We start from the raw sequence: 16,062 nt of genomic DNA, 5'->3' as shown, positions 1-16,062 counted from the left end.
TAGCATAAAGGACCCCAGCCCCACTGGCCTCTAGGCACTACCACAAAATAAATAAATAAATAAATAAATAAATAATAAATATAAAATTCAAGACTAAATTAACACAGAACATAGACTATCAAAAACAAATAAAAATGGGTTTACTTTACAGGACTCACTTGAAAAACAATAATTGCTAACTGCTAAACTAAAATTTTGTTTGTTTTTCATTTTAGAAGCTGCCAGTGATTCCCTTTATACTGAGGGGAATGGAAGAAATTCCACTGAGAGCCCTGAACTGACAAGTACAGAGAGTAAGGAAGATATGAGGACATGGGTGAACAAAGATCAGACTGCACTAGAGATGGATTACATCCTTGTTACTGCTGAAGAAAATGGATCTGTGAAGAAGGATATCCTTGAAACAAAGGAAAGTGATTTTGCATTTCAAGAAGCTAATGTGGCTGAACAAACAGAGTCTCATGAAGCCTTTTCAGCAGGCTCCTCGGATACGTTTCAGTCAATCTCCATAATAAATGAAAGTAAAGAGCAATCTTTTTTGAGTAGTGAATGGGGTTCTTTTCATTTAGCAGAGAAAAGTCCTTCTGTTTTGCCTCAAAGACGGGGTGATGAAAAGAGATCCCCTGAAAGCCCTGTGCAAGACCACGGTTGGACAGTGCTGGGCAAAAATGAAACCAGTGATATATCACCTGAAGAAATTTCAAGCAGGACAGAAACAATGGACTCAGGGTCTGGACATTCTGTCAAAGAACTGGAAACAGTTTTAGACCAGGAGTTGATCCATGACAAACAGTCTGGAGTTCAGCTAAAAAAAACCCCTCACAAATCATTTGAACAAGAGGAATATTCTCCCTTAGACAGTCTGATGATGGAGGACAAGAATTCAAGCATCATAAGGACAGATGCTCTTTTATTGCAGGTTGTTGGTGGTCATGGTATATGGGAAGTGCATTCACAGCAGCATCCTGGAGATGGCATGGTAACTGAACAAGAAATGGAGGAGGAAACAGAATTTCTCAACAGTGAAAGAGAACTAAATCGAGTATCAGGGTAAGGAAATGCCCACACACTCTCTTTATGAGAAACTTCTAGGAAACTATGGTCAGTGTTATTTAAATAGATGGGGGTCATACAAAGGTGACAACATTCAAAAATAAAGTATTAGTTGTATTTATAGGATTTCTCTCTCTCCTTTTGTAACAAACAGACCCTAGGTTAGTGATACCCCAAAGTGGGTCCATTTAAAATTGTTTCATAATTTTGAAGGAGATTATAGGAACCCCAGAGATTACCTTTCCCTCACAGGAATAATTCCAATCCCAGTCTATGGGCTTGTCTACACCACACAGCTTTTAGCAACAAGGCTGTGTACCTTGTTGTTAAAAGTCAGCGTGTGTAAACGCTCTTTGTCGGTACTTTGTCGGCACTTTTGCCGACAAAAAACTTCCAGCTTTGCGAGCAGCATTAGCTTTGTCGGCAGCACAAAGCCGCATTCACACTGCCATTTGCATCAACAAAACTTTTGTCTTTCGCGGGGTGGTGGGAGATGAGGGGCTTTTTTAAGTACCAGTGAAAGACAAAAGTTTTGTCGACAACTTCGCGGTGTAGACATACCCTATGTCTCAGAGAAAGTCTCCCCAAGGTAGACTGAATCTGAAGCAGCTGTGATGGGGAGGGTAGAAGAGGGTAAACAAGAGTAGGATCTGCTACAGCCAGCAGAGAGCTGGGAGGACAGCATCAAGCCCCACCTGACTGCAAGGTGCTGCAATAAAGATGGGATTTGGAGGGAAGGATTATTTCCATAATTCTGTCAAGAGGGAGGAGAGACTGGAGGAAAATATGGGGGCTAGTCAGACACAATTCCTTCATTTCTTCTGCCTTTCTGGCAGTAAGCAAAGGGCTGCCCTCCTGTAGGAAGTGAAAAAGCAATCCTCCTTACATGCAGAGGAAAGAGAGTGAGGGAGTTCAAAGCTCACGTGGGCGATTCCAAGAGCCAGTGAAAGCAGCTGCAGTGCTCTTTTCCTGCATCTCTTCTCACTCTAACTAGAGTGATAGCTGAGGAAATCTGAAAATGATGTTTGTTGCACACAGCTCTTTGTGTCTACTACTGATGCCTGCTCCCTCCTTGCTGAGTATCTCTAGGGAGAGATGGAGTTGCTGGTGACTACCCTCCTCTGCACCAACTATTGCAGTATTTTGGGGGTGGAGGTACTTCCTCTGTCTTCCATCTGCTCCACAACTGTCTTCAGGGTGTTTGTGCCTACTCCCCTGCCTCACAGCTACCGAAGAATCTGCTTTCCTCCTGCTCCTGCCGGGATGGACTCCTAGGGGGCTCCCTTTCTGATGTCACAGGAGTGGGCCGGGCTTATTCCTGTTAGGGTCCCCTTCCTACTCCACCATTTTAAAACAATATTCCTGTAACTAAACCCGTCCCTCACTTTGTTTTTCAAACTAAGGATCCTGGGACGTGTGAGGGAAGCTTCTTTTTGGGAATCAAATAAAAGGATTTAATTGGCTTGTTGTTGCTTTGCCCCTTTACAGCTGCAGTTTGGTGGCATTTTTTTTTTTTTAATGGGGAAGTTGTTCATATGAAATGCTAGATACTGCCCCTGTGAGGGATATTTCTTATTGCATACCAGCATTGGGACTTAATTGGAAACAGAGTGCTTGATGACGTTTAGAACTTCCATTACCCCGCTATAATTGGCTCACAGGTTGTTTTAGGCATCCTGAAAATGTCACTAACAAGCAGCAGTGTCGACAGGCAGCCTATTTTCAAGAAGCACTGCATGCGTTACTGCGGCAGCGTACACTGATAATTGCATGTACTGACAGCATATAATATACCAAACAACTACAATTTGCTGGCCAAAAACAAATCACATTTGAATAAGATTAGTGTTGTACACAGTGTTTTTGTAGCCATGTTGATCCCAAGCTATTGGAGAGACAAGGCTTGTACATAGCGGTGACGCCTCTCTGAGTATGGTTCCCAGACCCGAAGAAGAGCTCTGTGTAAACTCAAAAATTTGTCTATCTCACCAACAGAAGTTGGTCCAATCAAAGGTATAATCTCACCCACCTCGTCTGTCTAAGATTAATGTTGGCAATCTCAGAACCTCAATAGTTCCCTAACTGATATTTTTCCCTCCAGACAAGTTAAAGAAACCTCCCTCTCCTGTTCTGTTTCAATCCACACATGGTTAAAAAAACCTTCTGTAGAATACTTCAGCTATTTTGTTTTTTATCTCAGATAAACATTGGTTTCATTTTAAGTGTAGGACCTGATCCTGCACACATTTGACTTCAATGGTACTACTTGCATGCTGAAAGTTAAGCACCTGCATAAATTTTTGGCAGGCTTGGCGCCTTAGTTTTTTGAAGAACAAACATTGTTTGTTGCTGTACAAAACATAAAGGAAGAAGACACTGTCCCTATCTCAAATTATTTATAGTCTATAGATGGACAGCACAAGAATGTATTGAGGATGATGGTAGTTTAACTGATACCAGTTAGCATTTATTGCCATAGAGGAAGAAGCAAATCTTCAGAAGGGGTTTGAAGGCAGAGAAGGTCGGTGTTTATCAATTTCTGTTCAGTAAAAAAGTAAAGCAATGGAAACTCTGTCCCAGTGCTTGACCTTGAGACTTTCATAACAGATGTCCAAATGGGACAACAAATTGGAAGGGTTACTTAAGAAAGGTATGGGTTTGTTAGCTTCACAAGCTCAAGTCAGCTGTAGGCTCTTTAGCCTCCCACTAAAAGCATTTTCAATTAAAAGCTGCCAGATGCTGGCCCTGCTTAAGTCACCCTGATTAATTACATGGAGACAGCATCCCAGGCTTCTCGCATGCCATGCCTGCACAACTCAGTGGTGTTAATGTCTTCACACAGGAAGTGAGAATAATTCTAAATATCCATTTTTAATTGTTATTTTTATGTCTCCACTGTGGATCTGAGAAAATTTTTGAAGAAGCAAACACTAAACAGCTAACTTTTTGGTGAGATTCCTCAAAATATGGGGGCTGATTCTGGTCTTACACAGATACTAGAAAAATGAGTCCCTGTAGGTCTGAATTTATCAAAGTGCTCAGCACCCTCTGTTGGAACCCAATTTTCAGAAGGTCTCAGTCCTGTTTAGGATCCCAAGGGGCCAGATTTCCAAAGAAATGCAGCATATTGGATGCTGAGCTCGTTTGTAAGTCTAGCCCAATTGTGGGTTCTGAGTATTTGAAAATCTGGCCCTCTGTTACAGCAACTACTACCAGTGGTAGCAATGGGGTAAGTGCTAATAGGGGCAAGGCTCAGGCTTTTCAGAACATGTTTGTGTGGCACAGGGTATGTCTAGACTGCAATCAAAGGGTGGGATTGTAGCTTGAACCAACATACTTGAGCTAGCTTTAATCTAGTTATCTTTGGTCCTGGAGCAGTGAAGTTGTAGCAGCATGTGCTTTAGTGTGGGTTGTACTAGCCCGTCTGGAGCCCTGGGTAATTACAGGGTGAGCCAATGCTGAAGTTCACGCTGCAGTGGCTTTACTATTCTTGGATCTGAGCTAGCTGAATTAGTTAGCTCAGGTATGTCAGCTCAAGCTGCAATCACACTTAGGGATTGCAGTCTAACTAGACATACCCATAGCCATAGGTGCTGGAACTAGGGGTGCTGCCGCACTGCCTGACAAAGTGGTTTCCATCATATAGAGGGTTTACAGTTTGGTTCAATGGCTCTCAGCTCCCCCACTATACAAATTGTTCCAGCACCCCTGCCCACGGTGGTAAAACTACCTGAGTTCTGTCTACAGTAGCAACTTGAACCTTCACTGATGCTAGCTCTTGATATAATATGACTATCATCAAATTTTTCTAGTGTGGCCACCCCCATTATATGGGTCTACTCTCCCCCTCTGGCTTTGCAGTCACAGCTAAATACCAAGTGCCTTTCCCACAGCTCCGGGTATTTCTGTTCTCTGTATTAATGTTGAGGCCCAAAGAAGTAAAGGAAAGTGAGCCAGTTAGGCTGCTGCTGTATTAAAAACACATATACATGTATTTGCCGAATGGAAAGGGACAAAACACATATGGGAACAATTATTTACAAAATCCTATAGTCATTTTATTAAGCCTGTTGTATAAATTGAGCAATCAGCAACTTGGGAACTACTCTCATTTGGCGTGTGTCATTAGGGACTCTTTTATATGCATTTTGGTGACACATTAAAAAAGAAAAAATATTTCTTTAATTTGCTCCAGCATGAAGTCCCAATGGGGGCTGCTCCTTTGTCTGAAATAAATATCCTGTTTAGAGGATAAAGTTTAAAGCAGCAGAGAAGCACAAATTTCTCAGACCAATGACTGGTTGGTTAGCACAAGATACTGCCACAAGAACATCCATGTACTCATATACAGGAACAACCTACGGATATTCTCTTTTTGGTCGATTGCTGAATCAAGGCCTTGAATTAGTAGAATGAGGGGAAGGAGAAAATGCAGCTTACATAATTGTCTGCCCTCCTCCAGTAACTGTCTGACAGTTCAGCTATGAAAATTCAATGTAGTCAGTTTGACTGTTTTGTTGGGGAAGAAATTATGAATGACAATAAATAAAAACAAGACATAAAAACTTGAAGTCCCCCTTCCTTGAATCAGTCACTGTCCTGTCACTTCCTAATGGCAGATGAACAAATTCCTTGACAAGAGTTGGTAGAAGGGGTCAAGCAGGTTGCAAGAGGGTCTGTAGTAGGCCATGAAGGTCCTCTCCCTACTGCCTTGCCTTGAGACACCCACAATAATATCAGAAAAACAGAAGCAATAAAAAATGTAATAACACAGGGAGGACTGACCTCATTCACAGAATCTTTTAAAAAAATTATTTCTGGCATTAAAATATGTAAGAAAGACCATAAACCAATGTCAATAAGACCTGAACACTAGAAATAATAAGTGCTGGCATTTATTTGGCCTCATTTAAAATGCAAAAAGATCTGATAGCACATTATTAATGTCGCTCTCATTGGAAAGAAAATAGGTTTTTGAATGGCTTTTCTTACGTGAACAGCCAAGAATGACTAATTTCAAAAGAAAAAATTCATGGAGTACTGTACAGGTCTAGGATGTCTAGAATAACATCTTTCTCTGCTAGTGCTGATATGATGCCAACAGTAAAATTTCCTGAGTCTGAAGGTCATTTTTTTGTGGCAGAGTAACTCATCTTACATAACTATATGAAACTGGATAGTGCCACAGTAATTAAGGACTGGGGCACAATAGATGGTGGTATTAGCTTACATATAACCACTCTTTTCTGTGCATGTTTGAGGTAATATTTGTAAAATATGTCATTTTTAGAAAGGCTGTAAAATATTGTTGAAAGTATATTCCTGCCCCCATCTGTGTTTTGGGGTTGGGCCTTCCCCTCCCACTTCTCCTCTGGAGGCAGCAGCAATCATTGGAAGAGGCTCTGTAGGCTGGAGCTGAGAGAAAAATTGATTTTCCAGTTTGGTGGCTAAACTGAAAAAATAAAAAACAATTAAAAAAAAACCTGTTAGTTTTGAACTGAAACTGGAAAAAAAAATGTTTTCTTGCCAAAACAAACAAAAATATTTTGGATCAAACAAAACATTTTCTTTAAAACAAAAAATGGAAACATAACAAAATAAAACAAAAAATGGAAAAATAATTGGTTTTGTTGAATTTGTTATGTTTTCAGGTGTTTATTACTCTTTCAAAAAAATACATCTAGCTAAATTGCAAAACAAAAAGTCAAAATATTTCATTTAAAAATATCAAAACAAAACATTTCACCTTTTTCTATTTTTTTTCCCATTTTTTATTCGGACGAAACTATGTGCCTAATTTGATTTACATTTTTCAGCAAATGTACTGTTCAACCAAAAAAATTTGCCCAGCTCTACTGTAGGCATCATCCCAGGTATGTTTGCATGTATGGTAGATAGTGGTGGTGGGAAATTATAAGAGTATTTCTCGAGGAAAGAGGTTTCATCTCACAAGCACTGGAATTATAGGTACTGGAACAATATATAGAAGCATGGAGACCCTCCCAGTGATAGCCCTGCACCTGTTTGTCCCGGTGGGCTCTGCCCTCACATTGTCTCTGTTCCCCCTTCATGTTTTTGTGTCATAAACTCCTTGCATCCGCCTCCTCCCCTTACCACATGTCAGGATAGTTGAGGATTAGAAGTAGATTTAAGAATAAGAACCCATTGGGTAAAAGAATTTATGCAGCTCAAAGGTCAGGGTAGACATGGACCTCAAGAGGGCTGTCTGGTGGAACAGAAGAGGTGGAGCAAAAAAAGCTAAAGGATGGGGATGATGTAAAAAAATCCAAAAACAAACAAACCAAAAAGGCTGAGGCAGAATGGAAGGGTGAAGGGGGAGGAGATGTAGGGGTAGGAATAAAAGCATGGTTCAGTCTAGGGAACAAGGAGAATTGAGTAAGAGGTAAGGAAGCTAGAATGGCTGCTGGAGAGGCAGGCAGATAGGAAGATGAATTGTGGGAGGTGGAAAAAAGGGGTAGAATGACCTGGAGAAGGGATCGTGAACACCAGGAAGGGGCTGTTTGAGGAGTCAGGAATGGTGAGACCAGTAATAGAATCAGGTGTATATGGGAAGGGGAGCAGGACAGAAGGGGTGCTGGGCAAAATAATAGATATTTTTAGTTCTTTAGCAATTCTGAAAAAGAAAAATAATCATTTTGGGTCAAATAAAACATTTTGTTTGGCCCAAAACAAAACACTTTGTTTTGATTTAAAACATTTTTTAATGTTTAGGAAGAATTTAAAAAGTTAAAGGAAATTTCAAAATGTAAAGTGGTTTTGAATTGAGAAATCAAAATGTTTCATTCTGAAAATGTGAAAACAAAACATTTCAATTTTGAGGGGAGTTTTGGTGTGTTTTTCCCCAGAAATGAGAAGTTGACAAAGTTGATACAAATTTGGAAAACATTCCAGTGTTACTGAATCTGCATTTTCTCCTGAAATGTTTTTTTGCATTCTCCACAGGGGAGGCTTCAGCTCCTTCTCTACTCCAAAGCACAGTACTCTGCAGGGAGGAGGATTCCAGGCCCTCCTCTCATTTGTAACATGATTCCTGGGGAAGGGTTTTTTTTGCCCTCCTCCAGTCACCATCATCACTCTTCAGAGAAAGGGTCAAATTGTTATGCTATGTAAACAGTACAGGAAATCTTGACTGAGAGAGGCTGTGTTTATATTAGCAGAGAACAGAGATCGTAAAATACCGAGGAGGAAAAAAATTGTGACTATTTCATGAATAATAGGGCTTTGGGTCAATTCTGCCCTTCTGAGCCCTTTACGGTAGACAAATTCAAGAAACTTTGAAAATGGGCTGTGATTATTTAGTCAAATGCACATGATATAATGTCAAAGCCATTAGTGACTTAGGCCACCCATTTTAAAGTTCAGATACCAAAATCCAACATTAAGGTGAAACACTGATCCCAAAGAAGTCTATAGCAAAACTCCAAGTGACTTCAGGATTTCACCGCAGATATTTTTCTTCAGGCTGCTCTAGTGTGAACCCAAGGCCAGGGTCGGGCAGAGAATCAGGAAGGCCAGCAGGACCCTTGGTGTCCCGTCTCTGCTGTGTCAGCACAATCTGGGCCCAACAGACGATCTGGCCCATTATGTTTATTAAGCAAAAAAATATTTTTTTACATTTGTTGTAATCATAAACAGTTGGATTCTTCAGTATTCTGCATAGTAGTCCTCTTCCTCCATGCTGCTTTATAGGCCAGCCTCTCCCTAGGGAGATCTCAAAGCCATCATCTTGAAACCTGAGGAGAAGTGGACAGGACTTTATTCACTCCTACCACAATTGTTCCTTAATTGATCAATGTCACTCTACAGCAATGCTAGGCACTCTGGGGACTGAGCATATTGCGTTAGTAGAACTTCCAGTCCGTGCTGAAATAGGATTAGAGACTTGAACTGAGATTTGAACCCAGGTCTGACACATGATAGAGCACATTATTACTACTGGCATTGTTATTCATTATTATTTAAACAGCACTGTGGGTGTGCATGGTGCTTTACAAGTACGAAATCTGGCAAAGTCCCAGACCCTTGTACCTTACTGTATTAATTGCCATTAGGATGCCACAATGGACTTGTCATAAAAACTGGTCCAGAATTGTTCTCTCAAAAATGCCGATTCAGCAAAACACAAAGTGTGCATGGGAAAGGGTAAGTTTTGACAAATTCCTGTGTTGAAAAACTTTTGAATAAGACAAACTTTTGAATTTGTCAAAACATCCCATCTGGACATTTAAAAAAAAAAGTCAATGTTTTGATTCAAAATAACTTTTTGTTTTGAAATATAAATTAATTTATAGTATTTGCTGTTTTTTAAATCAAAATTAAATGTTTCAGAATTATCAAAATGAAATATTTCAACTGACCCAAACTGATTTTTCCCCCCAGATTATTGGTTCTCAATTTTTGTTTTTTGAGATTTGGACATTTCACCCCTATTTGAGACAGGAAAATGTTTCAAAACCTCAATTTTTCCCAGGATGGGAAAACTGTTCCTACCCAGCTTTATTCATTGTAGGTTTTTTAATGATATTTCATCATTTGCAAAGATACTATCATCATTTGCAAGTTACTTCTATGAAAGTAGAAGAATGAAACAGGCATACTCAGCCTGGATGCATTTTAGGGCACTTTAGTAAATACATAATTGACCTCATTCAAGCATTTCCTTTTTCCAATATTTTCTGCATCACTCCAATTTAATAACAGTGAATTAAATTATTGAAGTTTTAACTTGATGGAAATAATTAAACTTACTTTTCACACTTAGCTTTCTTAACATCCTTTATTCCCCCACACTTCCTGTGACCCAGCAAGCCATGCCAACTATCTTTTTGTTGCCAGTTTTGGGGTGATACTATATTTTCCACTAACATTTGGATGCTGGAAAATAATTAAAATTTTATGCCAGTTTTGCATCGAAGAGTCATATTTTAAAAAATAGCAGAAGCCAATGTGGTGATAATCCCATTTTTGTAAAAAACAGCTTTATTATTTACTGCATGCCACACAACAACTATTTTATAACCAGCTTTTAATAAGACTGGACAGCTATTCTGTTACTAACTCACTTTGTGAATTGTACCTTTTATTTAATTCAGGAAACACAGATAGTAGATAATAGATCTTCTAAAGTAAAAACAATAAAATTATTCTGAATGTAAGTTGTTGCTAAAGCGCATCTGTTATACAAAAAACTCCCCCTCCTATCCAACCCTAGTTTTTCTGAGTAAATGTACTACATTCTGTTCACTGTAGATCAGCTGTACTCAATTTCAGCTCAAAGCATTAACAATGCTGACCCCATTCTTGCAATCTGATCCACATGGGTTGACCCTCACTCTGGCAGTGAGTCCCAGTAAAGTCAGTGGGGCTCGGCACAGGGGATTTAATTAATTGTAGTATTGGAGACTTGGCTTTTATTACATTTCTAATTTCACTGTGGTATGTGATTATCAGGTTAATAATGACATAATTGCACAAGTTGTATGCAGTGTAGTTGTAGCCATGTTGGTCCCAGGATATTAGAGAGACAGTGTGGGTGAGGTAATCTTAGAGTACCTTTCCCAGACCTGAAGAGCTCTGTGTGGCTCAAAAGCTTGTCTCACCAACAGAAGTTTGGGCCAATAAAAGATATTACCTCACTCACCTTGTCTATCATTGCAGAAGCATAATTTTGTATTTTTTACTATGGATATTTTTTCCCTAAGTGCCCAGCATAACATGAGATTAAAATTTCAGACACATTGGAAGTCTGCTAACAAAACCAAACCAAACCAATACAAAACCCAACAATCCCACCAACAATCAAAAAGGAACTTGATTTTCAGAACTGTTACACTGGCTGCAGCACTACTAATCACATTTCTACAGCAACATCTTTGAGAGGGAGCATGTTTTATATCTCTTTAAAAGCTCAGTAGTTGTCTGCTATCTTTAAAAGGTAAGTGAGGAGGGCTGATTACTCAAGAGATGGATAATGGAATCCAAGATCTTTCACTGCTGGAATACTGATTCAAATGCAGCACAAGATGACAATGTCTGAATCTTTTTTCATGAAGTGCTGTAGGCGTGCAAGGAATTTATAGACAAATTAAAAAAAACAGCAGGCCTGTGCCCCAAGATGCTTGCGGTCTAGGGGCTTGATCGTGCAAACACCCCTAAATACTTACAATCTGGCCAAAAGGGGAGTTTCACAAGCCAGCTGAAGTTAATACAGCCTCAGGGGCTACTGACTTCCAGTGTCCCCCCTCTCTCCAGGACTGTGAGGGAAAAATCCAGAAAAGCTCAGCCCACTCCCCTCTTTTTCTCCTTCTCTGTAATACTGGAAGCACAAGGAGACCATGCCCCCAATGGGGCTTTCACAGAACCAGGCTCACAATGCTCCAGGGGAAGAATTCCGTTTCCTGCAAGTGCAGGTTCCCCACCTCCTGTGCTCTCAGAGGAGAGCATAGTAAAGCCCCTGAGATATTGTTTTATTGAGCACATCCTGCTCCATATGATGGTTTTAATAATATTTACATTTTTATAACTAAACTATTAAACTGAAACAAGTCATCTAAAGCATGCTTGAATCTGTGTGTGTTATATAACCACAAGAGGCAAACAAAAATGAGGGCTGGAATGAGCTGAATCCATATGAACTTTTGTCTCATCTCTCATTGCAAGCTTTCCTCAGGCTCTGAAATGAAACAGCGAGCAGCTTTTCACAACAGACAGCTGACTCCCCATATAAAAGTTTGGGGATACTGTGACAGAGCTCCACAGGACCATTACAAAAATATTTTCCACAGATAAAGCTCCGTTCAGCTCTCTCTCATTCACCCAACCAGAGTGGCTGTGGTTTCTGGTACATACAGCAGGCTATCCGAAGGCAGGTGATCATCCTTATTTAGAAGTACCACTAGTCATGTGACCAGAAAATGGTGGAGGATCTGTATTACCAGTAAACTGCTACAGGAAGAGGGATGCTGAAGTGCAGCAATAAAGCATCTGTATTATTTTCCCTCTTAAAAAGACCCTCCTCAAGTCTTTAGAAGGTAAGCATCTCTTTGCATTATGAGAATGATATGCAAAGTGCTTTTCTGGTTAACAGTTCTATTGTTGCAGTTCATTCAGAGAAAAAAGAAGGGATGAGAGGAATGTTTGTTAGCAGGATGCAAAGCATCTAGTTCCTCATTACTGAAAATCAGGCAGCTGTATTTTAATTATGTTGTAACTCTTTCTGAGAGGAGCTTACATCCATTCGATGGACTTGTTTTGTCAGGGAGCAGACGTGGTATTTATAATTAGGGAACAAAACTTCAGTGTACAATCAATCACCTAACACTTCTGATCACAGTGTATTTTCAGTTAATTTGCATAGCTTTCAGGGCATGGGGGGGAGAGAAAACCGAGGCATTGTCATTGTGTTTTTAAAGGATTGCTTCACTACTGGCATAGCAAGAATTTGAGATAGCACGAACAGTGCAGTACTTGACAGTCTATTGTTTTTGGTCCTTTGCTATCAACTGAAGCATGTAACATTTCCTGCCCCCTCCCTTGCAACACCCTTTTAAATTATTGTAGTATGAAGAGTCTTGTAACCTTGTGAGAGAGCAAGGCATCTTTTGCTCTCTCTCACAAGGTTACAAGGATTAAGGTTACAAGGTTAAGAATGTCAACTGATATGAGTGCTGAAGAACTACTGCAAAAGTTGCTTTGTACAGGAATTACTTCCATTCCTTTTCAGTGTCAGGAGCTTACCGGTTTCATTAGCTCATTTGCATTTTTTTATCTGTGAAGAGAGAATGAAAATTATTCTTGTGGAGGAATTTTTGTAAACAAATGCTTTTATCTAGTCCAGAGAAATGACATTGGTGCAGAAGAACTTGCAGAATATATATAGAATATCTAACTATGACATACTTAAAACAGAGTGGGGAGGAAATGTGTTGTGTTGGTAGTTAAGTACCATTTTGAGTAAATGAGGGGTTGCAATTTGGACTCATTTATACTTCTTAAGAAGCAGAGCTGTGCTAGGGGAGGGGGAGGAGGCGCACAGCAGTGCCAGGAGGCATCATGCCTTTCTTAGTCATTCTGCCTCCTGGGGGAGCACATTGGGCTGTGAAAAGAAAAGTACCATACATCAAGCCAGAACAGCCAGCCAGCCACATGCGGGGAGGAGCCCTTCCCTTCCCTCACCCTTTCCAGACACATCCTTTTGAGGCCACTAATGTTCCCCATAGTACTAGCTACCTTCACTCATTTCTTCAGACCACACTCTCCTGTCCAGCCATCCAGAGTGTGGTTTCTCCCTGCATGGGAACACTGAGGATAAAAATTTCCTTTACATCCTCTCCATGACTGGCCTGGCCCTAATTTAGCACTGAGTGTATCAGGGCAGAGCTACAGAAAGTCCATATAGTTACATCTATTTACAGTGTTAGCCAGTGGTTACTGCTAGTCCATCTCCAACCTAATAACAGGAGTTCATTGTAGTTTTACAGCATGCCCTTAACATCTAGCTCTAACAGCAGAGACAAACTGGGAAAAGATGACAGATAAGAGCTGGAAAAAGCAATTACAGTGCAGAGCAAATACATTTTAAGAGCCTGTGATATATTGGCACTCTTATCTGAGCAGCTACTCTAGTAAGGAAAAGTCACTGTTTAAGTCAAATCCCTGTGTTCAGATAAATGTGTGGGCTTAAAAAATCAGTAAGATATGGGTCCTAGGTGGTAAAGAATGCAATTCTGTCAGCACAAGTAAATATGATTCGGATTATTTATATCACAGTAGCACCCAAAGGTCCCAGGAATGGGGCCCTATTGTATTAGATGCTGTACAAACACATAGACACAGTCATGCAATATGATGCAAAAATAAATAAGAAGAGTGAAGCAGAGGAGAATGAGAGTGATGGTAATGTCATGTGGTTGAACCAACTGTTCTCTCTTGAATATTGAAAAAAATGGCTTAGTTGTTAATGGACTTTATGACAGCACATTAACTGATTAAAATATTGTTACGCAAATTCAGTGCTGCAAAAGATGGATAATTCTGGAGACAGAGGCCCTTTATCTATGGGGTAAATGCAAATTGTCAGCAAGAGTGCAAGCTTCCCTATTTCGTCTCACCAGTACAGGGCTGGCTCTCTCATAGAGGATGAAGAGTGTTTGCTATAGCAGGAAAATATTATAGACACAAAATGTATAGAAATGGTCTTTGTGTGAGCAACTGCCGGCTAGTGTGGCTCAAACATTTGCCAGCTTATCTAAAGCAGCAGGACCTATAGCCAACACCACACCAAAGTGCACCAAGATTTCGATCTACAAGGATAAACTCCTGGTGAAACAGGGGAGCTCAGTGTCTATTCTATCCCAGGCCTCTGTGTTTTCTGCCCAAAATTATGATGGTGCTTTTTCTGATGTGGAAACCTGCCCAGTAGGATGTGGATTGACTCCATCAACTCTCATTTCACAATAGACATCAAATAGCTATCGCATATGCTAATGACTTTCATACACTGCTGATGTGGAACAGATTCAATCCAAATATCTAGAGGCAAAAGGCACATTTACTTTTCAATAGTAAAACAAATTCTTCAGTATTTGTTCCCAGTGAAAGAGGAAGTTAGTCCTTAGTGTTAGAAATTTTAGTGCTTTCAGTTCTGAAATATAAGGAATAAGTATTACACTGTGAAATTCCCTTCAAAAAGAGTCAGCTGTCAACTCCCCATGTGCTGAATGCCACATTGTCCTTTCTGGAGGATCACATGAGATGTGTTACTTACGGAAATAATATTCCTGCTCCGGAAATGCCAATGAGATGGCAATGAAATGTCATTCCCAGAAATATCAATTCCTGGAGGGGAAGCTTCTCAACATATATTCAGTACAGGAGATAATGTTGGAGAAAACTCTGGGGCATAATTAGTGAACATTATATTTCACACTCATCTGCACAGATAGCACAAGTTGTTGCGTGGAGTACATGGATACAGTGTAGCTACCCAACCAGCTGCCATGAGAGTCATTGTGAGGTTCATGGCAAAACATGTGGCTGTAGATACATGGTATTGTACTGGGTATGCCACAGACTCAGCAGGTGTTTCGAACAGGAGACCCTATATGCTGTAGCACATGATGTGAGACACTATTATATGTCTGACAGGAAAGGAGTCTTTATTAAGAATGGCAGAAAGGAAAGGGGGCAAGCACAGTAGGTGCACACACTTTGTTGTTGGTTATGAAATAAATAAAGCCATGAAACTACTAGTTAAAGTGCCACAGGGCAATCCAACCAGATTGGAATAAGGCTATAGAGAGCATACTCTCCAAGATGTCCATTTAAGATCTGATTGAGGAAAACATCCCTGTTCAGGAAAGTACTTAAGTATGTGTTGAACTTTAACTAAACGGGACCTAGCATGTGCTGAAGTTTTCCTGAATTGTGGACTTAAATCCATCTTCCCTTGTAAAGTCTTTGTATCATATTCAATCCTGGTGTAACTCCATTGATGTCAGCTGCACCCTCTTACATCAGAACTGACCTTGATCCTTTGTTCTTTGATCTCACAGACATGATGTTTTAATTTCCACACCCTATATCTGATGCCCTGCACATCATTAATGCTCTTTCTGGGGCCATTCTGCATTGTGCCCTTACTGGATAATTGTATCAGTAGCCCAGCATGCTCTGCTCAAGGGTCTCTCCTGTAGGGATGACACTGGATTATGAACCCCTTGCCTAACTCCTCCCCTTGGGTTTGCCACACCTAGTGTCTCCTGTATGCTACTTCTCCTACTGGCTCTATTCCCAACCTTTCAATTTTCTTCCTTTTTCTGCTGGGACTGGAAACTGCCCCAACTAGGAGCCCCTAACATGGGATCCTGTCCCTTTTAGGCAATGCATCCTGATCTGGTCATTGTCATTTTAAGCACAGCTAAGGCCCCTCCAGCATGGGCCTGTGGCATGGTTTATTCATGCTTGTCTTCAGTGAGGTTAGGCCACATT

General features: G+C 40.3%; 1 protein-coding gene across 4 annotated transcripts in view; it reads left to right on the top strand.

The window, feature by feature from the left end:
- PRUNE2 (prune homolog 2 with BCH domain) overlaps positions 1-16,062 on the top strand; it is a 142,164-nt gene that overhangs the window by 82,221 nt on the left and 43,881 nt on the right. For all 4 annotated transcript variants that reach the window (XM_034774233.1, XM_034774230.1, XM_034774231.1 and 1 more), the window contains one exon: positions 216-1,050. In XM_034774233.1, the coding sequence (XP_034630124.1) occupies positions 216-1,050 (835 nt within the window). The remainder of the gene's footprint in view (positions 1-215; positions 1,051-16,062) is intronic.

This window comes from Trachemys scripta, chromosome 6, assembly GCF_013100865.1.
Source record: "Trachemys scripta elegans isolate TJP31775 chromosome 6, CAS_Tse_1.0, whole genome shotgun sequence".
NCBI classification, from domain to species: Eukaryota; Metazoa; Chordata; order Testudines; family Emydidae; genus Trachemys; species Trachemys scripta.
Note: the sequence above shows the minus strand (reverse complement) of the source record. Positions and strands in the feature narration are given on the sequence as shown.